Consider the following 27,368-nt stretch of genomic DNA (forward strand, 5'->3'; position numbering starts at 1 on the left):
AATGTTTTGCTAAGAAAATGTGACACTTTCTTTACCGTTGATCCCATCTTTTCAGTGAGACTTTATCGCAACTCACAGCAATTATGTTTGGCAACAGTTCTATGACTGTATATTTAGATCATATTATCAACAATTTATATATATATATATATATATATATATATATATATATATTAAATATTGATAATATAATAATATAACGAAATTATATGAATATATAATATCGAATAATATATAGTATGAGACATTAGTACCTATACAGTCAGGCTAGAAGTCACTAACAAGAGACAAGTATTCAATCTGGAATGTTTGAAGTGTGATCCATCAGCTTAGAAGTGTGTTGTGGTGTTGTTATGAAATGGAACCTGTCAAAAACCATTCAGTTTTTACGATCAGTGCGGTACTTGTTCATAGATGTTTCTCATAATGATGATTTATTTCACGGGCTTTTTTGGTTAAACAATACTTCGTTAGTACATGCAAATGCTGAAAGAGATATTTGCTCACTAATGTTAACACTGTTCATGGTTATGTTTAGACAGTTTTATTTATATTGTACATTCGAAAATTTTATTTAAGAACTTTTCAAACACTATTTACTGGTTTTGTTGACTGTATTAACATAGCCAAATTTTAGGAAGCCTAGGTGGGATATTGCTTCCGCTGGCCATTTTATTTGTACAGATGTTATGCGTATTTACCACGTTTTTAATTCATTTTTGCCGAACCTTTGTAGCCTTTTAGGATTTTTTCATATACGTCAAGTGATGTTTGGGATGTCACGGTAATTACAATTGTTGATAATTATTAGATCCCTCAATACCTACGTAAGCTTCCATAAAACATGTAACATATTCGAGGTACAACTTCTTTTTAAAATACGCTAGAAGCTCGAAAAACCTTTCATCTACGTAATACATTGAAGTCAACAGATATATTTAACTGACCAAAGTTTTGCTCATTGGATTATCCCCTGAATTATATTATTTGTTTATGAATGTTAACTGTTTGTTTGTTTCTCACTATGTTAATTTAAACTCAATGTTTAACTTTGGTAGTGTAATCAGAAAGATACAGGGATATTAGTCATTAAACTTCACAACATATCCATAAATTGTTAATACCATCTCTTTTTCACTATGACCATATTTCACTGTTGAATTAAGTTATGTTTTGAAAGTTTACCTAAACACTATGTTTCTGTGGGAATTTTTTATAGGTGACATTCTTTGTTTACACACGGGCAGAATATTTCGAATAATATTAGATGTTTATATTAGCTTTATCCAAACATCAGTAACTTCTAATTGTCTCAATACCCGTTAATTTTATCAATTTCATCCTAAAATTCAGAAGAGATAAGCTGTTTCTGCATCCGATTTAATTTTAATACACATAAGCTTTGTAGTGTTTCAAACCAACCATTGAGAATAAAGATTAAAGATGAACAGTCACTGTAATTACCAAGCTTTGACTTGATACTTTAGAAGAAATCGAGCATTCGGTAAATCATTAATAACAAAGTACTGATATATTTGTGATATCCTAATGAGTATAATTTAAAACCTCTGAAGTTTCGTGGTTGAGTTCACATAGTTTCTTCACACGGTAAACACATTATCAAACAAAACAACACAAGATTAAATGGTACAGTTATGCAAGGAAGAACGTTTGTTTCACTGTAAACATAAGCGTATTCCACTCCTTGTACAGTTCTACCTATTGTTAATCTGTTATGCAGAGTAAATAAATTGTGTGGCTTTTCTGAATTAATGGTGAAGAGTAATTATAAACACTGGTACAGATGATCTTCATGAAGTATGTTTCGTAATTATTATCTCTGTGCTTAATATCACCTTATAATCGTGTAATACCAAGTAAATCCTAGTTAGCGTTAAAAGGTGATAGGGCAACGAACACCAGTTTATTACAGCTTGTTTAATATAACTTAAAGTATACTAGACTGTACTATTAAATGTGACGCTTCAGAAATTCAACTATTATTTACTGCATTAACTCTCCACATTTGTTTAATAGCATGAAATGTCGTGGTATTACTAAGACACTTCCTTATTACTAAGGCTTGCACTGTTCAAGTCCACATGTTTGCATAAGCGTTGTATATTTCACTAATAATAATTAAATCCACATAATTAAAGGTTACACGCGGTATTTTAGTGTGTTTATGGATACTATTTTAAATATTTTCAAAACTGGTAGCTAATTTAACAAGCTTGAAAGCAATGAGAAAACGAACAAAACAATGTTTTTCCTCTTCAAGGCTTTCGTATGGCTGTTCACTTGCCTCCTATTATTTGTGGCTTTAAATAATATGTTGAATGATTTGTGTCGCACAGCCCCTCTTGAAAATGTATATTTTGTTGCGGTAAGACTTAAGTATGAATAGAATATATAGGGATTAACTCATGTTAAATTCAAATGCATAATGAAATGTGTAATATGATGAGGCTTAAACTGTCATCTAATTCGTATAAATTTGTTTAACTTGCATCGTCAATCTTCTCTTAGAAGAAGACTAGAACGTCTCACTATATAACTCATAATAAACTATATTCTAGTTCACTTTTACTTCTTATCGTCCTTGTCTCCCTAAAACGTTGTCCAAAAAACATGATGGGAGGAATAATTTTACTTGAAGTTATTAATTAAGAAATCATATGATCTATATTTTTGTATCCGTTTTTTATTTGATTTGTTTACGATCTAAGTATTACCGGCCAAAGATTGCCTCTGATGATTTTTAGATAACTTTGAGTAAAAATTACCATGTATAACAGAGGAAGCTAAGGAAGACTCTTTAAACACGTGTATAACTTAGCTATTAACTATATATATTCATATACAGGTATATGTAAGACTTTTAATGTGTAAAACTATTGAAATCTACGTAAACTCTTCATTACGTAATTCTGAATAACCTTGTCGTACGTTTTGCAGTGAGCGAGAACTCAGGTGGGGCAAACCAATTTATTGTTCAATGCAAATTTATAGAGTGCTGTCGTATAATATGAAAGTTAAACATTATTTTTACATCTATCAATTGTCCTTTACACATTTAATGATTCTTTCAAGTCCGCTTTTATTCCAGTTGCTCTTTGCTTTCTTTCATGTCCTCTTTAATTCAATCTTATGATGGTAAATATTCCACTTCCGATTGCTGCTACATACTTTATGTTTTGACTAAAGACTGTCTTAAGAATCACTAGAACAAATTACTGTCCTCCAGAAACTCATGTTTCTGATCATTTTTAAACATCAGCTCACTTTGGACCATTTATAAAATTACCAAGTAACGTTGAGTAAAGATCACACTCAATACTCTATGCATCTTTCTATGGCATACTTGCCAAATCAACGCCAATCTGCAGATATTCTGACTACGTTTTAGTACTGAATAACATCTAAATAAGTGCCTTATTAAACTTTTGCTTATTTCAGATACTCAAAGCTTAATTATACCGACAAATATATCTGACATATTCAAAGAAAAATGGATTGTGATCCAAACACTGATTACAGTAAGCTGATCACATAATAATTTTCCAATATATAGATCGAACAGCTTTATTTTCTCCGCGTGATCTACCGCGTAGTGAGGTAGGTTTGAAATCGTTTTCTAAATAAAACGATCTGATGAATTACGTTGAAATAAGACTGAAAGTAAACTACAAATCATTTAGATTGAAGAACGTCTACGATTCTATCAAATGGAGGTAGATAAAAAGGATGAGTTGATAAGACAAGTGACAAAGTGAGCATTTTGCTGTCCTCTTCTTACAGTTTAAAAAATTAACTTTCTTCGTAGAATAACTGCAAACACACCAGTTATCCAGAATTTTCGTACACACGATACACAAGTTTGTTCACATGAGAAACTCGAAGAAATTCGAATAAAAGTTGAAAAACTTCAACACACAGTTAGAAAAACTTTTTCAAATTTTTTTTAAACCAAATAAAAAATATTTAGATTGCAGAAAATAAAGACATAATACATGAAAAGAATATAACAATCAGCGAATTAAAAACAGAATATGATGCAATACGATTAGAGAATGTAGATCATTTAAAAAGAATTGAAGAATTAGAAAATTTATTAGTAGAAAAGTCACATAAACTACATACTTGTGAACAGTCTGAAAGTCAACGTGATTTAGTAGTTCAGTCACTGCAAGAAGATTTAAAAATAAAAACAACTAAACTTCTAGATCTCCGTTACCAGTATAAGTAAGTAACTGCGTTAGGTTGTTGATGCCAGCTTCTTTTTTCTAGCTGAAATAAATTTACTGCAGGAAACCATTTATAAATCAAAATCTGAATTGAGCCAAATTTTACTGATTTATTAGTCCTCGTTTATTGAAAAGAATATAATGTTAGTCACAAAATGAGTATTTATCATCGCTGGTCATTTCTTATACCATGAGTTAACTTTTAATGTTTGAGGGAAAACTGTTTCACATACCAGACACGTGAATAAAGTTTGGATGTTTCGAGGGCCAGTAGCACAATATTCATAATGAAGAATAGATCGGTTACAGACCTTCCGATTAACGCGTTAATCAAGAGAAGAGCATATTATGATAAAATGTTTGGCGGATAACGTCGTTACGACCTAGAACTGACCAACATGAAAGCAATACTCAGCAAGGATGAGCAAAACTGATACTCTATGCTTGGTGGTTGGTCAAAAATTAACTAGTCCCGAAAGAAGAGGAAAAAGACAAAACTAATGAATACTTATTCAAGATCGTTATTGCATTCCAGACACTCGTTTATATACATGCACGACCGGTGCGTGCAGCAGACTAATCGAGTAACAATATTAATGAGGATTAACGACACTGATGGGAAAAACGGAGTACAAGGTGCACGAATAATCGGTTCTAGATTATGAGTGGAAAACCATATAGCAACAGTTTGCAGTTCAAATAAAAGCCTGGAACTATGGTAGTATGAAAATAATAAAATCAAAATACTTAATATATATATAATCGTAGTAAAATAAGTTTGCATGTTTTTACTTCATAGCTAAATTATTTCCTGCAACAAACCCAAGTAGAAGTACTCATAGTTCAGGCTGAAAAAATGTTAATACTCGATGAGTGATATGATTGTAGCTGATTATATACTTTTTATTTTCTTTAGGATGTTAGAGGAGAAATATGAAAGCAAAATCCAAGCTGAAAAGACATCTCAAGAAGAATTAGGAAAATACTTCACGGATTTAGCAAATCTGCTAGAATGTGAGGCAAAACCGCAATCCTGTATTCTTAAAGTAATGAATAATATTTCTTACATTTTCATCTGTGTTTCACTTTTTTTAGTAAACTATGTTTGGTAAAAAAATTATTTTTCAAGACATCACACCAGTAATATAATGACAAAATATTATTTTCTGTATGGGGGTTGTGAAGGTTACAGAAGTTCACTGAAATCATGAACTGATTGAAGTTAGACAGCAGTTGGGAACCTGGAATTACTGGACGGTAGTATGGGACTCCACAACAGTGCCTATCTACGACGGCTCTAATTGTGACTATTCATCGACTTTGTTTTTTATATTGTTTTATAGTTTGCTGTAACAATTTCAAGCCCTATATAACTCTGCTTAGTAATAATATCACAGTCACTTAAGACTCAAGTTGTTTTACAACAACATTTGTATAACTTGTATTAACTTTTAAACACTAAACACAACCTCATATAGAATAGATATAATGTGGCTAACATTGAAACTCAGGATATGCGTTTTCTTCTGTCTGGGACTCGTCAGATAAATGTACTTCCTGCTCTTAGTCACATTCCGTCTGTTCTGTATTAATTAATGTCAGGCAATCCATAGAGGATACGCATATACCAACCAAGATTGATCGAATTTCAATCAGAATATCAACAATGAGATCATTCAAACTATTACAAATGAAACTAAGGTCAATTGTTAAAACAACTTATCCAGTAAATAGGATTGTATATAATTTTTAGTAAAAAAAATAAATGTCCTTCTTTCACTTAAATATAACTCTAAAGCAGATGCTGACAAAAACAACAACCGATAATGTTACTATGGCAACCTTGACCTAAGAATCAAACACATGTAACTTGTTTTATTCATGACCTAGTTCAACCTGTTATTTCGCAAAAATTATTAGGTATACTATAAACAAGTTTGGACATTTACACAAAAAAGATTTAAGTCAGTTTCGTAATGTTATCTTGTTTGTATGCTCTTTAATAAATAATTAGATATTTTTTTCTCATACGAAGTTAGCTAGAAGAGCGACCTAAGAGTTAGGGCTCTCAATCCCGTTATTAAGTATTAGGTTTGAAACTTCCCCCACATAATGTGATTTAGATAGAAGGATATTATTACTGGCCTTTAAAACAAGATAATAATGAACCGACTTCTGTCTTATTTTGAAAATTTCAACCAATCCTCAGCCATAATAACTAACTTGGAAATATATGTTGTGACAAATGTGATATATCTAAACCTCTGAGTCAGAATCCAGTTGCCCACATTTTCACTAATTTGCTAGTATTGTGGGAAATTTGTTGAATATAATTTGGATAAAATTTAAATTGAATATAATTTGAATACAGACCAAAACTGTAACATGAACTATCAGTAAAGGTTTGTTATTCTCCTTTGTCGATAGTCATGGTTGTAAATGATAACCTTTGTTGCCATGTATTCATTCTTAGGACATCATCAAGTTAAAGCCTTTGGTCAAATATACCTACCATATATGATACATTGTCAACTGCAGAATCTAGAATGAGCGTTTCCTTCTATTTGAGATTGATCAGCTTGATATACCTACATTCTAGTATTGATATTCACACTGAAATTTCAACACAGTATATTTCACTTTAAACGCCTAACTCGTTATTCATTGAGCTACTGAGTTAAAATGTTTAGTAACGTATTCTTAAGGTAGAAAGGTATTAGAAATGGTTTGAAATTCCCCATTTCTGTTGTTCGAAACTTAATTTCATTGAGAACATCAATACTGGATCACTTGTACATCTTCCATCAATTGTAATTTACTTACCCTATTACTCTTCTTATCGTTGTTATTTTGATTGTTCACCATTTTCCTTCCTGTCCTCTTCATTTGAATCTTCTGCTGGTAAGCATTCCACTCTCTGTACCTGCTACATACCACTTATATTTGTCTATATAAATAGTACACACCACATAGAAACATTTAGCTGACGGATCCTCAAGACTGATGCATCCTCAATTCTACTGCTCACAATGTATTAAACCACAAACTATCTGAGTTTCAACCAAGTAAATCAACTGTGACATGTTTATTCTATTAAGGAACTGAAAATCAAATCAAATCGTACACGCACTATTGATAAGTCTTAGTGTTTACGACTGATGACAGGCAGTTTTATTCAAAAGGGATAAATGAGTTGTGAAATTTCGGTTTTATTCATTATTTTATAGAAGTGTGGATAAATTATTTAGTACATTCATTATTTTACCTAAAACATGACCATTTTTGAATTCGTGTTTGAATGTACCATATGCTTCATCAAAATTTATTCATTTTTATCACATACGTTTCCTCCATACATTTGTACTCATTAAAATTCTAGTTAACTGACATACTAAGATCATTATCTGACTCTAAAGAACAAGTTAAACGACAAGGTGATTCAATTGAAGCATATGAATTTGAACAAAGAGCATCTAGAGAGACTATATCACGTCTATCTGGTGAAATTAACAAAGAACAAGAATTAAGACAAGCAGCTGAAAATTCTGAAAGAGAAATTAAACAGGTATCATGTTTCTATTTATTCATTTAGTAATGATCAATATTAATCTACATTTCTTTTCCTTAAAAAAAATAGTATATCTATTTAACAGTTTTTCAGCAACATTCTTCCTATTTCGAAAGCTTAGAATATTTTTATTTGATATGAATAGTTTTTAATTGACAGGAGATGTAAAGCCCAAGCCAAGATTTAACATCAGTCCAATAAACGGCGTGCTGTTGAACTGAACCGTTTAAATAGATATAAATTCCCCAGAAGGGTTCCATACGATCATCATAAGCTGTGATTAAAGATTATGGGTTATATGATTCGGAATCATTCACAACTTTTTTGAAACATATTTTATGTCACATTATAAGAGAGATTTCTACAAGGTTGTCTGATCATGATTACAGAAATTTATGTCTGAAACGTAGTCAATTATTCACATAAACAATCAACAGTCAACTCATATTTACCAAACATATTGTGGACATCTGAAAAACATTCTAAATCATTAACAAAAATTCAACACGAAGTTTACCTACTTTTGTACAGGCAATTATTATCGTGAGTCTCCAATCTCATCTATGTGCATTGAAGGAAGTTCTGTGATGTTCCTTTGATCACCACAGTGATTGTGAACACAATCGGATAACTATCTACCCTTAAATAATTTTGATGATGTTCACACGTCGACTTTCATTCAGTGTTTTAATCATGTGAACCAGTGGTGTAATTTTTGACTGTGTCCACTACCATTATGTGATCCCTTCTTTCATCACTATCATTAGTAATCGTTGCCCAACCTCTTATAACCTGAATGACCATATTCTCAGTAGTTAAGCACATGGACGATCCTAATGGGGAGCAGACCAAATACCTTCGACCTCATGAACAAACGCTTAATCTGTAGACCACGAAACCGGAATCCGTTGTTATATGTGTTTAAATCGAGTGATGGTCTAACTAAGGTGATTTAGTGATGTGTCAACTATGAAGATTTGGCAATCGCCACCAACTTCTGTACTAATGTGACCACATATCAATCAGAACTACATTTGATTACATATGGTGTACCGTATTCTACATTTAATGATCTTCGTCTGTCTTGAACATCGATCCCAATTTGACTAGGCAAATCATTATATTGCTTTGTTTTGAATAGTATTACTGTTTGTAGTTTTAAGCTGTATGTTGTAGCTGATGAGAAGCCTTGAAATACAAGATTTTTTTTCATTCTGTAGATATGTTTTTAAAGTTTAGTTCGTGCTCATTAACTATTTTAAATTCCCTGAAATCATGAAACGATCAATGTTAGTAAACTATTAAACACCTGAAAGCACTGGACGACCGTTTCATCTTATTGTAAGTATCCACCGCCTTGAACACCAGTATTGAACCCAGGAACTTCCGTTTCGCTTTTGAGCTCCTGTCGAGATCATCTGTATGAGGTTCCAAGCAGTTACCCATCAAAGACTATGAATGATGTCCGAGCAATATCGTGGACTGACTAAAACTCGACACCAAAACGTTTGGTTGCTGGTTCAATGTTCTTTTGACCAAGTGTCCATGTGCAAGATCGAAGTTTCAAGCTCCGACCCCAGGTTGGGCATTGTTGAAGAGTCCCTTACTGGGACGAAACACCGATTGATCGGTTCACGATTTTAATAAAACTTAACAGTCTCCACATATTTTGTATTCATTGTTTTTTTTCAGGAATTTGAAAAAATCAAAACAGCTTATCAAAGATCAGAAAGTTGTATTCATTTATTAGAAGAACGTGTAAACAGTTTAACACAATCACTTCAAGCTGCAAGAGATGATGCAATGGAACGTGAAAAACAATTAAATAAAATAAATGAAATTGAAGCAATGTTTCAAACTAAAATTAATAACCATAATGCATCAGAACAATCAACTATAATGGATTTAGAAAAATGTCGTTGGAATTCTGATGATTTAAAAGAAATTCAAAAATTTATGTAAGTATAATATTACATAGTCAAAATTAAGAGTCATAACTGAGAACAGTTATTGTCAATCACTACTTCAAACAGTCGCATTATAAAACTATGTATATTCTATCGTAATTATCAGTTTATATCGTTCGTTTTTAAAAGAATTACCAATAAGTATCTGAATTTCTTAGATGAAAGTACAATAAGTTTAACATTGATTTCTATTGGGAAAGATAAGAAAGAAGCTCTCTGCAAAATCATCTTGTTTAAGATAAAAATTTCTAAAGAATTGTAAACCAAGGGGATCTAGGCAACTACTTCACTTAAGTGGTATATACCCACCATTTCGACTTTATGTTACTTATCCCCAGACTGATCACTCTGATCCACTTCACTACTACATAGATGATTCAAAATATTCCAATTATGCATTAAATGTTATGTATAAAGATAACTAGGTATTGATTATTTTTAGAGCAGCCTGTACATTCTAATATTAAGCAAAATAAATTGACGTTTTAAATAATTTTTTGTAGCGATGCAATGGTTTCTTGGCTTTCATTTCCTCATCCGGATCAATTATCATCACTATTTAATACAATTTCACAGAGGATTGAAGAAATGGAGGAGTCTTTAAGACAACATACACAGGTAAGGTATTAGTTTTATCCAAATCCGCTATAACAATAAAATGCACATAATAAGTTATTCTACAGAGTTTAAGGTTTTTCAAGAATAAAAGTGTTGTATTTTCGGTTTATGCCGGTAACTCTAGTTTCAAAAATTTGTTAAAATGTACCAGCTCCGATCTGCCTATACAAAATGTAAAAAGCAATAGTTTTCCAATAATGTAAAATTTCAGTTTTTGACAGAGAGAAAACTAACCTTCAAAATTCAACTACATTAGTATGAATCTGTATCAGTAATTATTCATGCTAATAATAACTCGAGAGTAAAGTACCTATGGCAAAAGTGTAAAAATTTCCATAAACACCTCTTACCAAAGTTTTGACTTAGCTTTTATAGTTGTGCAAACTTTTAAATGAAAAACAATCATGATTTTTTTTTACATCCACCAAAAGATAGTAAAATTTGAAGGTGAACAGAACTTTTAATTCACAACCATTTAACCAATGATGGCTACATGACTACGAAAAAAATCAATATTAATCATACAAAAATCCAGATGATTCTGTTAGAATTTGTGGTTTTGTGCCCTATCAATGTATAACGTAATGATACCGCTAATTAGAGAGCAGTAATTTATCGACTGAACCAATGATGCATAAAACTCATACGAACAGTCTAGAGTCTTTATCGGTTCTTCTTTCTGCCTAACCCTGCCTGTTGAGACCAGAACACCAATCTCAGCCTCTGCGATATGAATAATGTATTCCAAACATACTGGATTTATATACAAACCAAACAGACCACATCGTGCTATAAAATAGAAAATAACATTTATGCAAGATCAAGCCGAAAAGTTGCTGTGATTGTGGGAGACTGTAATTAATAGACTGGGCATAACTCAAGAACGGTTAATCGTATAATAATTGTTCATAGGTCAAAATAAAGCTTATAATAAAAGGAACACGAATATGAACAGTTTAGTTACTTAACAAATATACAATAAAAAATATGTATAGTATTAATCCAGACGTAGATTCCAACAGTTACCAATCGTTATTCTCATTGGGACATAGCAGATTCATTTAAGTAAACATAATAATCAAATTTACATACTCTTGATTATCTGTTCTGTATAGAAAATAAGGAATAACATTTCCTGATCCAGTTAATAAAAAAATTAGATAATTTGAAAATTTTCAACAAAGAACCATTTCTTTTGTATAAGAAATAACTTTAAACTAAATACTTCATTGAAGAATACACATCATAAAGTTTAATGAAGCGCCCTTGCCAAGTAAGTTTTTGATAAAACCTAAACATATTGGGTTGCAAATAAATTCAGCTGACCAGATCTCAAATAAGACAAACTATATATAGTAGATTCTAGTAATATTAGTACTAAGTAATAAGTAAAATTAATTCTCATTTGCTTGGTAAGATGAAACTTTTGTCGACCAGTTATAATACTAAATATGAATAGAGTACTGAATGGAAACATTTACAGTTAAAGTACATGTAATATATAATCTTATAGACTGTAAACATCGCACATCTACCATACAAGTCTCACCAACACAAATCTAGGTTATTCGCACGGTGTGGTCTTGGTTTATCAGTCAGTCAAATAGTAGCTGTTATCACAGTTTTTTAATATGTTAATAATTTGCCATCACATAATAATAATAATAATAATAATAATAATAATAATAATAATAATAATAATGATAGTGACTATAGAATTGAAAATGTAGTGTGTTTCTGTAAAAACACTTTTAAGAAGAAGCTTAAAATTCAATCAAAATCAAAGAGATTGGTAAATAGACGTCTGTAATAATATTAAACGTGATGAGGTACTAGGTCAATCCACATGAAAATGCTTTATGAGCATTCAGCAATGAATATAAAATTCAAGGTTACTTCCATCATAGGCTAAAGTGCACTATAAAATTGTTTGAAATCAGAAAATACGGGATAGTTATTTACTTTTAGTTTGAGACCCAACTTAGCCAAGAACTTATGATGGATCATATCATGTTTCGTTATTTCTTGCGGCATACACATAGCTTCTCGATTACTATGTCAGAATTCAATATTTTACAATTCTAGCTTAAATCAATTTTCAGGAAACCACTATGAACATTAAATGACATATTGCCATTGTTATGGATTCTCAAAGGAGAAGCTAAACAGCCATCAAGTGTTCGCTGGATTTCTTTTGGTAGACGTCAGTTTTTTATAGAATTCATCACAATGATGTACGAACTTTTTCACAAATCCTCCATTTTTATTTACTTCTTTATGTAAAATTTGTGCACTGAACATACACTAAATTAAAGTATGAACTTTATTCGCATTCAAACAACCGATGTGTCTAATGAAACATGATATTTAAAAACAATCAACCATTATCTCTGTATTTCATTTTATATCTTCTACCAAAGGTTTGTACGGACATAGAATTAGAATTGAATGATTTAAGAGAGGAGCGATCAAATTACAATTCCAATTTTGATATGTTAAAAGAACGTATTGCTTATTTGGAAGAACAAAGAGCTTCTGATGGAACACTAATTGATGAATTAAGAAATGAACGTGATAGAGTAAGTATTTTACTCTACCGAAGAAAGAACAATATAGTAATGTCTCGTTCAATTATTTTGAATTATCCATACTATTAATTTGGGCGTCAAGTGTTCGTCTACAAAACTGACTGCGTCTTTTATTCTAAAAAAAGACAATACTCTCAGACAAAACAACTTTCGTAATGCAAATACAATTGTTTCAAACTATCTGTATCTACATAAGGATGAATAACAGTCAAACTAATGATTATTAATAGTTAACACTGAAACGTGTTTGTTAAGTTTATTTCAGATTTATAAGACAGTATTTGTCACCATAGAACATAACATTTATTCTCCTCGTACTTAAAAATAATATACTCTCATTTTTATGTCTATTGGTTGCTTTCAACTGCGTTTGGCAGATATTTACTACTGTTAGTTCCTACAATTTAAGTGCGATATAAATCTCCCTACGTCAAATTAGAGCTGAATAGTGATGCATTATATGTATAACTCTTTGAAAGTTTCGTTCCCGTCTCTAAGTAAATTGATTAGTTTTTGCAAATCCGGAAGCTGTGGATAGGTTTGTCTCCCTAATATCGGGCTACTCAACAGTGTACATCTACGGCCTCATCAGTGACTGACCAAGAACCTTCAAACATCACAATGAGCACTTAACGTTCAGACTGTTAAGCTGGCTTCCAGTGGTCTGAATTTCGATTTTCAATGCTTACTAGCTCCCAACAGTTGTCTAACTAAGGTCAGTCCGTGTTTAGAAAATCGCAAAACCTAATAACCTTCAGAACTACCTATACTAAAAGTACATAAAATAATTTAGTAAAATTATACTGAGTAATTTATTTATGCAATATCCCTTTCAAAATATTCCTGAATTCAGAACAACTTATCACAAATGAACTGAAGTCAAACATGCCGACTTTTAGATTACAACTAAATACCTCAATGGTGTCCTGCTCAATGTTTGATCTAAAATTTCTAATCTGGATTCCGTGTGGAGTATTGGTTGTGGATTATCAAAACTTCCCGAATCAGGACAAAAAACTGTTTGTTAGCTTCAAGTTCTTCCGTTGATGTGTTAGTATTGTCAATCATTGTCGCTCACATTTTATTATTTAAGTATGATTTTTCTATGACTAATAGGATTAATCATGAATAGTTTTAAGTCGTCTAATGTTTACTTAATTTTGTTTTCAATGATAATGAAAATTATGAGTTTATCATTACTTAATGTCTGTGTTATCATTATTTGTTTGTAGTTGTACTGCCATCTATGTAAATTGGCTCAAATTCTCAAAATAGATGAACCAGTTGCTGAATTCGATGCGGAGATGTTAGGAGATACATTAGCACGTAAATCAAAACTATTCTATAGCTGTAATATTACCATAGTTAAATTCATTCCATGCTTTTATACTGCTGTACTATAAGCTTTTATTATAATCTTAAGGTTTCCCATCTTATTCACCTATTAATAATGCTTTATTAGATATTGTAAAGCTATTTATTGATGTTTAATGAAATTCTCATAAATTTTCACTATTCATAGGCTTCAACAGAGGTATAACCTAATTTTCAGGTTTATCATCAATTATATTTAGCATTATAACATTCAGAATTCTTCATACATTTTATCATACTTCACTGAGCTCACACTAATAGAACAAACATAATTTAATATTGATAATGTTCACCAGTTAATTTGAAGTTAGAACAAACTAATTGGTCAAACTTATTAGTTATATGTATTTACATCGAATGAATGGACATGAAAATGTTAGCTACAACAGAAAATGATCTTAATGCGTAATAATCAAAGGTTATCGAAGTTGAATAGAAAACAATGCATGGATTACTATATAGGCTATTTGTTTAGATGATGATTTAATCGATACATCAAAAGAGAAAAGGGATAAAAGGGAACAACCTGTGTAAGGTATATAGTAACGGGGATTTTAACTCACGGATTTCTTCGGTTTCAATGTACGTTGGAGGTTTCACAAAGGGTATATTAAATGATGAATTACTTACGCTTGTAATGCCTCATACAGGAGCATAGTCAGCACACCATCACTCTCCATCCAACCTTGTCCTGGACAATACTTTCCAGTTCTTTCCAACTGTTATTCATCCTTCTCATGTCTGCTTTCGATTCCCGACGTAGTGTGTTCTGTTACCTTCCTCTTCTCCGTTTCCCTTCACTATTCCAGGTTAGGGATCGCCTCGTGATGCAGTTTGATGATTTTCACAATGTATGTCCTATCCACTTTCAAGGTCTTTTCCTAATTTCATTTCCAACTGGAAGCTAGTTTGTTCTCTCCCACAGTAGGCTGTTGCTGATGATATCCGACCAACGGATATTGAGTATCTTGCGTTGACAACTGTATATAAATTCTTGTGCCTTTTTGATGATGATTGTAGTAGTTTTCCAAGTTTCAGCTCCGTACAGTACAACTGTCTTGATGTTCTTATTGAGGATTCTGACTTTGATATCAGTTGATAGCTGTTTTGAATTCCATATATTTTTCAAACGTAAGAATGCGGCCATTGCTTTGCCAATTCTTACCTTTACGTTTGCATCATATGAGATTAGATTAATAATAAACATACATTAGATGGACAATTTAGATTTATTTTAAAAATATGCATAAATAAAATGTAATTTACTGAATTAATACGTTTGCCTTAATTCTTTCGAAAAACATGCATCCTAAGATAACATAATATTCAAAGATACAATAACTCTATTGTAGTGAACACGAACACCAGTGGGGACAATCGAATCTATTTGACACAAAATCACAGCACTTGCTAATAAAATCTAACAATCAAATAGTAAATACGTAATTTTCAAAATGTCAATCAATCGTCTCAAACTTCATTACTCTTTCGTTTTCACACCAATCATTCTCTTTTCTTTGATCTACTTAACCTTCTGCCTTCAGGCATTTCACTTTCGATTGATGATACATACTAATTATATCTGTCGACATCAGTAGCACACACTGCAATACCAATTTTAAAAAAAGACTTTTATGCATTTTCCATCTTCCCCAGTTATTAATTCCTGATCACCTTATAATCTTATCTTGAAATTTACAATTTCTACATTCAATTCAAACTAACTACCAAAATGTCTCGACTAGTCAATAATGTATCCTTGTATGACGGTTCATATTTTGTTAATATCTCTTAATTTTTAATTAGTACTAATTTATGGAGTTATAATGATCACAAAAAGGTTAACTTTTTCGTTTATGTATGAAAATATTAAGTTTATTTGTATCAAGGAAGTACATTTGGATAAAGCTTAGGGAACCTCATATATTGATTACATGGTGAATGATAATTGTCTTAAAATAAACTGTAAGTTTAGTTTTATACTCAGTAAATAAATGATGAATAATGATTTTAGTCAATGTTGATAGTGAATTCACTGGACTTTATGATTTATTTTAATTAAATCTTTTATATATGCCAAAACCTTCAGTTCGTCTTACCCAGTTACAACAAGGTGACACGGAAAAACAAACAAATCAACGTTTACAAATTTCTCGATTACAACGTGAACTACGGGAAACAAAAGATAGAGCTGATTCACTTGATTTACAAATAGGAGTTATGCGACGTCGTTTAATTGATGCTCAGGAGAATAGACATCAAACAGTTATGCCAGCAAGTGGTACCCCTATGACCCTGGCTACATCGGAGAAAGAAAGACGAAAATTATTAAAACAACTAGAAAATGTTAAAGAATTGGAAAATAATCTGCGTCAAGAAGTAGTCATGTTAAAAGCTAGATTACTTGAATCAAGTCAATCTAAGGTGAGTTATTTATTGAAGATCTTCAGTGTATATTAGCGTTAATTTTCATCACAAAGTGACATCAAGTAGAGAAACATTTAAAACCATACGATGCATAACAACAAAAATCCTTATAAGGCCACTTAGATCAATAGCAATCCTATACTCATTGGTAACCAATATTGAAGTGAATCTCCTAAATTTTTTATCGATAACCTTACACTGTTAGAATAACTTAGTCTTTAAAGAAAGCGGTAAATTATCAATAGATTACTTTGACAACAAAATATCATTAAAATCAAACTTACAAATCATTTGATTATAAGCTAGTGTTTTTAAAGAAAATGCGCTCACTAGGATTTACAATTTCACTAGTTACTTACTTACTTACGCCCGTTATTCCCAATTGAGCATAGGTCACCAAACAGGATTCTCCAACCCACTCTGTCCTGGGCCTTCCTTTTTCGTTCTATCCATTTGTTGTTCATTCTTCTCAAGTCTGTCTCCATTTCCCGGCGTAATGTGTTCTTCGGTCTTCCTTTCCTCCTCTGACCTTGAGAATTCCAAGTGAGGGCTTGCTTTGTGATGCAGTTGTGTGCTTTTCTCAATATGTGTCCTATTCGCTTCTAGCGCTTCTTCATGATTTTATTAGACCTGATTAATTATCACTGAACTCATTTTTGAACTACAAAGATAATCTGTCGTCAATCTGTTTGCTTTCTTTCTTCTTGTTAACTTTACAATCAAGCGTATGAAGTAATGGATTCATCTTCTGTAATCACCAAAAATATAGTTGGAAAATGTAATGATCAAATCTAACTACATTTTATTAAATCGACAAATTATTTATAACAATTTATATCACAGAATGACTTTAGCTAAACAATCAGGAATTACTGGACAGTTGGTGGGTCTTTCTATATCACTTCTCAATGATGTTTATTCCCAAGTTCACCATGGAGCGTATTTTGGACCTTCATGACTTGCAGCCAGCTCTTATCCTTAATGGATTTAATAATAATATGATAATTAGTTGCTAAATTTGCGGGTGTATCCCTGGATCATTAGTGAAAAATCGTCTTGGTTTAGTTCAAACAAGAGTGAGACATGTATTACTGATGCCAATAGGTGGCAGCAGTGCAAGGTCAGGAATTGACTAAAGTCCATAGATTTTACATGCATCACAATTCCTAGAAGTCATGGATTCCATCTTTTATAAGGCTATAGAGATGCACTATTGGTGAGCCTCATTCTAGGATGAAAGGGTTGTACAATCTTTAAACGGTTATTTGTCTGAAAATAATGTGAGAAATAAGACATCATAAATAGTGTGTTGATTTGATCAAATACAATTACATTTGATAAATAGGTTCTGTGATGACAGATGATAAATAAACAACTGCATACAATTAATTGAAATTTGCAAATTAAGCAATCTCGACTAGCCTCTCCTATTACCATTATTGCTTTGGTTTAATTTTATTATCTTTTAGCATTAACAATAAATAAGGTATGTTTATACTGTACAACTCTACTAATATGAATGGGTTTTAATTTAAGTCGTGTGGTGTTGGGGACGATAGATCCCCAAATTCATATTTTTAAATTTTATCTTATCGATCATCGAATCGATTAAATGTTAGATATTTTTATTGGGGTCAATTCATGAACTATCGATTAAAGGCGCAAATAGGTCAATTGATGAACTGTCGATTAAATGTACAAATAGGTCAATTGATGAACTATCGATTAAATGTTCAAATAGCAGTCAATTGTTGATTAATGTTCAAAAATCTTCCATGACAATATCGATTGTAAATATTTGTATAAATACGCTTGACTTGTATGCTTGATCTGATCTGCCTGCCTGACTTGTTATCTGCTGTTGTCTGTAGAATACACTTTCTACACCTTACCCAGACTTCTTGATCGAGTTAGCAGAGTTGGGGACAACGGACCAGAATAGGCTATCGAGTCGCTGAATCATTGATCCTTCGTTCGTTCGAGTAAGACGCATCAGTAATCGCATTCAAGCAATAACGAAGCATAACATGTGGTTGAGTAACATAATAATCTAATAATTAATATTTGTGAGGATAATATTCCCATAGCATCTTTCGAAGTTCCCTACGTGAATACATAATCAACGTTTTCTAATGAAAATTTTAGTTTATTTCATCTTCGTATACCAGACCATGACTATAATATATAATGAGCAATAAGTGTACATACATTGGTTGTTTAAAACGTTGCTCCCATACTCTATGGTTGATGATGTAAGTAATTCACAGTATTATATATAGTGTACCATCCTAATGAGTATTAATAATTACATAACTTGAGTTTTTGACATTCCCTCATATACATTTGGTCAGTTAATACTTGTTATAACTTGTGAACCTGTGTGCCCTGTTTATTGTATAACGCAACGATACCGCCAGAGAGCAGCGAATTATCAATCGAACCAGTGACGCATAAAACACGTGCGAGCAACCTAGAGTCCTGATTGGTCCTGCTTTCCTCCTAGCCCAGCCAGTTGAGTCCAGAACACCAATCACAGGAATTAGACAAATGTGGCTGTGAATGAGGGAGATAAAAATTAATAGACAGGCCATAACTCAAGAATTGTAAATCGTATACTAATAGTCTATGGGTCAAATTAAAGCTTATAATAAGAGCGACATGAATATGAACAGTTTAGTTACATAACAATTATACGATAAAAATATACTCATAATATTTGTCCTTAAATGGATCCCAAAAGTTACCTTTCATTATTCTTATCGGGATATAACAATATTGATTCTAATGTCCACTTTAATTGTAACTATCTTGTCTTACAGTTTATATTTGACAAGTATTCAAAAATGAATACAACACAGAAATGCCAAGTGTAGTTTATGTTTTTATGAAATTGTATATATCTTTTTGTAACACATAATAGTATGTTTCCCTTAAATAAGGTTTACTGGTTTATTCAGAGATAAGTTGTTGCCCAGTGATATAATTGTATAATATTTTTTTTGAAATTCATAGCTACATACTAACTAATTACACACATATTGTAATTGTAAAGAAAATTAATCCACATGAGGAATACTGGGAACATATTTTTATTATCTCCGACGTGAATAAGTTATTTCGTTCAGTTGTAGTATATCTGTAGTGAACAAGAACACCAGTGAGGACAATCGAATGTATTATAACACAAAATTACAGGACTTGTTAATAAAATCTAACAATGAAATAGTAAATACGTAATTTGCAAAATGTCCGTCAGTTGTCTCAAAACGGCTCAGACTTCATTGTTCTTGCATTTTCAGAGAAACTGCATTCTGTTTCCATTCTTTACTGTTCGATCCTCTTGTCTCTCCGCTGCCAGACATTCTGTTCCTGACTAACATCTTATACTACTTCTGTCAATATAAGTAGCACACAGCACATATCAAACAAAAGTGTTTGACTTTGTTCCTAAAATAAACTGGACCTGATAGTTGCTATTAGTGTAGATATTTTTTTAAAGATTGTATATGAGATCTATTTAGTTTTAAAGCTTAATATGCAATTGTCTGAGTTAGGATGCAAATAAAGAATAAGATTTTTAAAACACTTGGAAATTAGTTAATAAATTAAAATGTAGCTGAAAAGCACTGAATAACTACTTGAATTTTCCTTACGAAATCGATCCAATACAAAATGAAATGTTAAATATATAGTACTAAAATATTAAATTTATAGATTGTTATTATGTATTCTGAATCTGTTTAAGTCAGTAAATTCACAGTCTATTTCAACCATTATTCTATATTTTTCTTTATTAACAACGATAAATGCTCCCCCAAATGCCATGGTATGGCCGAGAGTGGGGCGAGTTCGCTCTCCCTCTCCAAATGTTCTCACATGGTCACGCGTATATAGCCTCTGCCAGGGAAGTCCTACTCACTGCCTTCTCGTGGCGGGGGTGTTGTTTACGAAAGCGAATGTCTGGCGCTTTAACCGGGTTGGTGGACATGGAGAGTACACCTAGGGGAGTTGGAAAATCTTGATTCCAAACCACTGGTGCACATGGGCTCCAGTATCACGAAGGAACAAATGGCGTATGAACCAGTCGTTGGTCACAGGCTACTATTAGATTGCATCTCGTCACTTTGCTCCACTGCCTTGTGGATCAGACCTTTAGGTCAAAGGCTCCGGATGTGGCCCCCTAAGAAAACTACCTGCTTCGGTCTGGGCACCCGGGTAGTATCTTAGCCCTCACATAAATCTAATGATTTATGTGGCGCATATGTATTTGGTGCTTCCTTGTACCAATATCTATGTGTTAAAATGAAAAATATAAAAAAATAAAACTCTACAAGGTGACTGTGGTACGTTGTGTAAATAAATTCTCAGAAAGAAATATGATATATTTGAAAGTTTATTATTAACTATTAAAATCAGATAGCATTGTCCTGTTTGTTCAAAACAATTGTTTATGCTACAACACGGTGTTATTTTCACTATATAGTTGCGGCGATTGTTGAATTGCATTGAAATCACAAACCGAGCAGATTTCGACTGCAATTGAGAATCTGTAAACACTAAATGGTCATTTAGTCCTAGTATGAGATTTCCTTAACAGTGTGCATCCACGACGGCGCAATCGGAAATCAAATCCAGTATCTTCTGTTTCGCATACTAACGCTTATCCAATAAACCACTAAACCTGGATCCAGTGGTGTATAGTTCTAACTTCAGTCAGTTCACGATATTGTGCGACCATCTTCCAATGTGTTTATGTGTATCTTCCTTATACCTGATACGTTGTACGCACTGTTGAGGGATCTAATACTAAGACAAAACAAAAATTCAGTACTTCCATGCTTTTCAATTGTTGTCTAAATTTGATCGGTTTATGATTTTAACAAATGTTATTTCTAGCCACCCTTAAACCTTGATTTCTTTTTAGCTTGCTCAAATGAGTGTATCAAAAGCTTTACGTGCTGCTCAAAATAAAATTGATGAATTAGGCTCAATATGTGAAAATCGTGATAATGAAGTTAAAAAATTAACTACTGAATTAAATGAATCCAAGAAACATTCAAATATTGAAATAGAAAATCAAAATGAAGAATTACAAAAATTAAGAAAGGAGATTAAACATTTACAAACTTCATTGAATAGTAGTCAAAAATCTGAGGAACATGTAAGTTGTTTACATTAAATACAAGAAGAAATAATTTGAGTAAATTAAGTTAAAGAATTAAATTTTTATAAAGTAACCCTAAGATCTATGAAAACTTTTCAACAGGAATGATGAAGAATAAAGGATACTGCATTCATTTGCTATTGTTTACTTGAATCTTCTGATTGATGTTTAGGACTACGATTGATCAGTCTCTTATTGGTATATGTGCATCCTGTGCGGATTGCCTTGATATTACCTTAAGTCACAAGCATAATGAGCAAAGATGGATGATGGGTAACAGTAGAATGCAAGACTCGCGTTTCGTCCTATCTGGGACTCGTCAGCTGGATGTACTTGCATTTGAACATATGCCAATAAGAGACTGGTCAATTGCAGTCCTAAACATCAATGAGAAGATTCACGTAAACAATATCAAATGAATTTAGGCTTCATCCCATCGCACAAGCAAATGGCTATCAGGACTCAGTAGCTAAATGGATAACGCGATGACGTTTGAAGCGAGCAGTACTAGGTTAAAGTCCCAAAGTGAACACCAACTCTGAGATGCAAGTACATCCAACCGACGAGTCCCAAAAAGGACGAAACGCTCGTCTTGTATTCCACTGCTAACCACCATTCATCTTTGCTCATAATAAAGCATGCTGTTTAAAAGTTAAGGATTGTTATTTTTAAATAATGATTCACTATCTACTATCAAGAAGTTTATTGCACTTTTGATTAAAATAACTTTCATACATGTTTATTCATATTTCTATAGAAGTCCAATTAGAAATAATATTCAATTGTAAAATTTATGTTTTTTTCTTCTTCTTAATTATAACTTTTCTAAAGCTTTTAGAATTTCGTAAACTTGTTGCAATTTATCTTGGATTAGATAATGAACAATTAACTATTCCAGATTATGAAATATTAACACATTTAGATCGTTTAGTCTCAGCTAATCAATCTCAAGTTGCAAATGCGGTAGCTACAGAAAGAGCAATAGATTTAGTAACTGGTAATACTAGATCTAGTAAGTGTAAATAAATTTGCATGTTCATTTATAATTATGTATTGATCACACTGTTAATACTCTGAAGTTGCATGTATATATATATATATATATATATATATATATATATATAACTGACATTTGGATAAAAGTCAATATTTTCAATTTTATTGAAAGATCAATCTATGACTTTTCCAAAATGGGCTGCAGACTGTAATTTATCAGCTAGAGTTTATCATTCTTACGTGTAATAAATTATCACTTAATAAAGTAGATTTTCTTTCTTAACCTTTCACTAGCTGTATAAAATATAAAATTTATGTGTATATGACTTACTGCAAGGTTCAGATACAATACAATAACACTTCAGAACTGAAAACTCAAGTTAGGAAACATTCCAAGAGAGATTTCTACAAGGTTGTCTGATCATGATTACAGAAATTTATGTCTGAAACGTAGTCAATTATTCACATAAACAATCAACAGTCAACTCATATTTACCAAACATATTGTGGACATCTGAAAAACATTCTAAATCATTAACAAAAATTCAACACGAAGTTTACCTACTTTTGTACAGGCAATTATTATCGTGAGTCTCCAATCTCATCTATGTGCATTGAAGGAAGTTCTGTGATGTTCCTTTGATCACCACAGTGATTGTGAACACAATCGGATAACTATCTACCCTTAAATAATTTTGATGATGTTCACACGTCGACTTTCATTCAGTGTTTTAATCATGTGAACCAGTGGTGTAATTTTTGACTGTGTCCACTACCATTATGTGATCCCTTCTTTCATCACTATCATTAGTAATCGTTGCCCAACCTCTTATAACCTGAATGACCATATTCTCAGTAGTTAAGCACATGGACGATCCTAATGGGGAGCAGACCAAATACCTTCGACCTCATGAACAAACGCTTAATCTGTAGACCACGAAACCGGAATCCGTTGTTATATGTGTTTAAATCGAGTGATGGTCTAACTAAGGTGATTTAGTGATGTGTCAACTATGAAGATTTGGCAATCGCCACCAACTTCTGTACTAATGTGACCACATATCAATCAGAACTACATTTGATTACATATGGTGTACCGTATTCTACATTTAATGATCTTCGTCTGTCTTGAACATCGATCTCAATTTGACTAGGCAAATCATTGTATTGCTTTGTTTTGAATAGTGTTACTCTTTGTAGTTTAAGCTGTATATTGTAACTGATGAGAGGCTTTGAAATAGGAAGAACTCGTTTTATTCCGCAAATTATGTTCCTTTTTCACCATTCTAGTTTATAATAATAAATCGACTATATAAAATTGTTTTAATTTGAGAGTCAAGGATGATTGATTTTCATTCGTTTTCCAATGACTAACGTTCCTGTTTTGTATTGTAGATATTCTAAATCATTACGGTCGGTGACAGCAAAGAGAACCAGCCCTCTAGTAATACCTCATGGCATCTAGAATTGAGTCATCGAAGCAATATTTTTAAACGACTGTCCTAAGGGTATATAAGTGTATATGGAATATAAATTTTATACTTTAAATAACTTTTCGAATTTTATGTTTTAAGATCAGTGAGGTGAAAGGCCTCCTCTAATTATTTAACAAAGCTTTGTTATAATTATTAGGTCTGCTAAATGGACGTTCAATCCGATTTCGTAGTTGCTTCTAATAAACTCAGGCTGTATCTACACGGTAACTTGAACATAATAGAAAATACGCGAAGACTGGTGATAAGGATTTACTCGACTTATAGAATAAATCAAATGTGATTTGGGAATACACCACGTTTTATATGGTTTATTTAGTTAGATTAACATTCAGATTTGTATAAACTGAACTGAGTTCTATCTAATAAAAATTGCAGATTACCATTTTATACAACTAAGAATCTTTATTCACTCCTAAGCTGTGAGTAAACGTCACACACGATTGGAATTAAAATCAGTTTCATATCCCATTTGGATTCCAATCGATCAAGTCATTGCTCACCATATTATTGATTCATTTGAATTTCTTCATTGATGATCTTATGGTTACAAATAGCAAGATAAAGTTGTATAACATTTTGAAATCCTTGCAGCTTATGCTAGTCTATTTGATTATGGCGCGTTCTATTAACTGAGTAATTGATTTGCAAAGTCTTCCCTGTAAAGACTGATAGCATTTTGTGATGATTAGTAGTATTTGAATTATTAAACGAACTAGGAATTCCCGAAATAACGCAATTTAGACCAAGAAGAACTAGGTAAGTACGAACATATTGTATTTGGAATTGGAAATCAAATACAAAGGAATTATTAGTTCATACAAACAAGACACATTTTCAATTCCAATTTGAAAAAACAAGTTAGCCTCTAGATACTTGTAAACGTTAATCGACTGAAGTTTGAACATGTATCACTACCAAGGTTTGATTTGATAATTTCGAATAAAATAAGCATTGGGTATATTATTATAAATCAAGTAATATATTTGTAATAGCCCAATGAGTATCGAAAAATTAATTTTCTGACGTTTCGTAACTCAGTGTAAGCCACTTCTTCACATAATATTCTTGTTGTTCCGTTGTACTAATTAAACATGGATTCATTTTGATTTGGTTATTTATTCTCTGAGAAAGTGGCTTACACTGAGTCACGAAACGTCAGAAAAGTTAATTTTTCTACTGATTAGGATATTACAAATATATTCATTTACTTATTTAGTTTAAATACTTTTGGCCTAAACCCAAAAACTCGTCAACTTCAGTGTTTTGTAATCCGTGAAATTAAAAAATAGATAGTAACAATAGTAAAATACTCTACAATGTTATTTTTGAAATCCATCTGTAGATAGTGATTCATCAGATTTTAAAGTCTCCTTCAACAACATTTTATCTACTGCTTACTCAGTGTACACAAATATTGTTTCATGGTTGTAGATATATCTCCTCACACTTATGGTGAACAATACGAAATCGGACAAAACATAGGGAACATCCCTCGGAAGTCCCCGATGTAATCACAAAACATCATATCTTTTCATTTTTTACAGACATTAACATTGGCAGGTTTTTAATCTGCGTTATCATTTATCTGAAACTTTTACTTTAACCACCAAGTGTATTTTCTTATCCATATTACTTATGAAGATGATCATAATTCCAAGATTGAATCATAACTTGATATTTGGTGACTGATTTCAATTTTATTCACTTACATCCTATCATGAAAGAAGACTAGAATTGTGCGGTATTGTAACCATGTGTAACTCACGAAGTGAGCCTGTTTTTATAAACAGTACAAATCTCAATTATCATACCAGCATATTTACTGTTATACGTCCTAACAACATTTGGTCATTATCTTAAAGAGAGCAAGAACGAAGATTTGTGTAGAATGATATGAATTCATTTTATTTCGTTAGGTTCTCATCAGGTGTTTACAACCTTAAATATTTGAAAATCAACGTTATCACAAATGTTGACATACTTATACATAATAGGTTTATTAAAGGTGAATACGTACATCATGATGTAGCGAAGATTTCAATAGAGTTAATAAGGTCATAAAAATTTTAATTCAGACAAATAAAGCTTGGGAGGGAAAGTTCTAGAACACTGAAATAGTGTTTAGAACTCATGAAGTTAAAAAACAAAGATGATTTAGTGTTACGAGGGCAAAGAAAGGTTTATTACTGTCTCTTTTTGGGTACAGAGATCTGGTTTTAGATACAGGTGAACCTCTCGTACCCAAAGAGCGCCACATAAATGAGTACCTATTTTTGTGTTGTTTTCTTTGGTATAAGGCCTACATAGGCCTGTTCTGAATTCTAATCAAGTAGTAATTCAGTCTGCATATGACCTTCCACATGTACCTCTATGTCCTGTGACCTTGTCAATACAAATTCATGAGTATGTTTTATGTATGGCTGAATCGTACGACTTTCGACGAATGAATCTCTTTTAACTTTGTCCTTGTTATTCCTACACTTGTGCGTCTGGTTTGTGCTTGTGAGGGTCTGAACACTCACTTATCTTACCACACATCTGCCCCCATGTTTGCATTATTCGTTTTTTATTTTGAAATAAATCAACGCTAGTGACAAGTAGTATTTTGAAATTAAAGCTTTAGATTTTGTCGCTTAGTCTTTTATTTACTGTCTTCAATGACGAATATACCACAAATTTGAATCTAAAACACTTTCATACTCAACGTCCTACTTTAACGTTGTGTCAAAATAGTCATTCGGTAGAACATTTGAAAATCTGTACAGTGTCAATATTCCAATATCATCGTTATCATTCGATGATAATGAAGTCAGCGAAAGCAATAAGCACCTCCATTATGCCTACTGACATAAAGGAAAATGTCATTTTCTTCTGACGAACTTAAGGAAGTATAGATTGTGCATTACGTAATGATAAGAAGAAT

At 32.0% G+C, this 27,368-nt stretch overlaps 1 protein-coding gene across 3 annotated transcripts; it reads left to right on the plus strand.

Moving 5' to 3' along the window:
• MS3_00006804 (uncharacterized protein) lies at positions 1-26,006 on the plus strand. 3 transcript variants are annotated; one of them, XM_051215035.1, is made up of 17 exons: positions 1-54; positions 3,460-3,539; positions 3,575-3,618; positions 3,702-3,772; positions 3,827-3,938; positions 3,989-4,245; positions 5,164-5,293; positions 7,627-7,812; positions 9,508-9,773; positions 10,286-10,400; positions 12,821-12,979; positions 14,221-14,314; positions 16,452-16,786; positions 21,714-21,950; positions 22,785-22,965; positions 24,345-24,457; positions 25,877-26,006. In XM_051215035.1, the coding sequence occupies exons 2-16, from the start codon at positions 3,512-3,514 to the stop codon at positions 24,368-24,370; spliced, it is 2,241 nt and encodes a 746-aa protein (XP_051068216.1). In that variant the 5' UTR covers positions 1-54; positions 3,460-3,511; the 3' UTR covers positions 24,371-24,457; positions 25,877-26,006. The 3 variants fall into 3 exon arrangements, with proteins under 3 accessions (XP_051068216.1, XP_051068217.1, XP_051068218.1); XM_051215036.1 differs by lacking the exons at positions 1-54; positions 25,877-26,006 and having other exon boundaries at positions 3,398-3,539; positions 3,575-3,772; positions 24,345-24,500; XM_051215037.1 differs by lacking the exons at positions 1-54; positions 3,460-3,539; positions 3,575-3,618; ... (9 more) ...; positions 16,452-16,786; positions 25,877-26,006 and adding an exon at positions 18,659-19,041 and having other exon boundaries at positions 24,345-24,500.
• The last annotated feature ends 1,362 nt before the right edge of the window (positions 26,007-27,368 follow it).

The sequence above is a fragment of the Schistosoma haematobium genome, chromosome 2, assembly GCF_000699445.3.
Source record: "Schistosoma haematobium chromosome 2, whole genome shotgun sequence".
Lineage (NCBI taxonomy): Eukaryota > Metazoa > Platyhelminthes > Trematoda > Strigeidida > Schistosomatidae > Schistosoma > Schistosoma haematobium.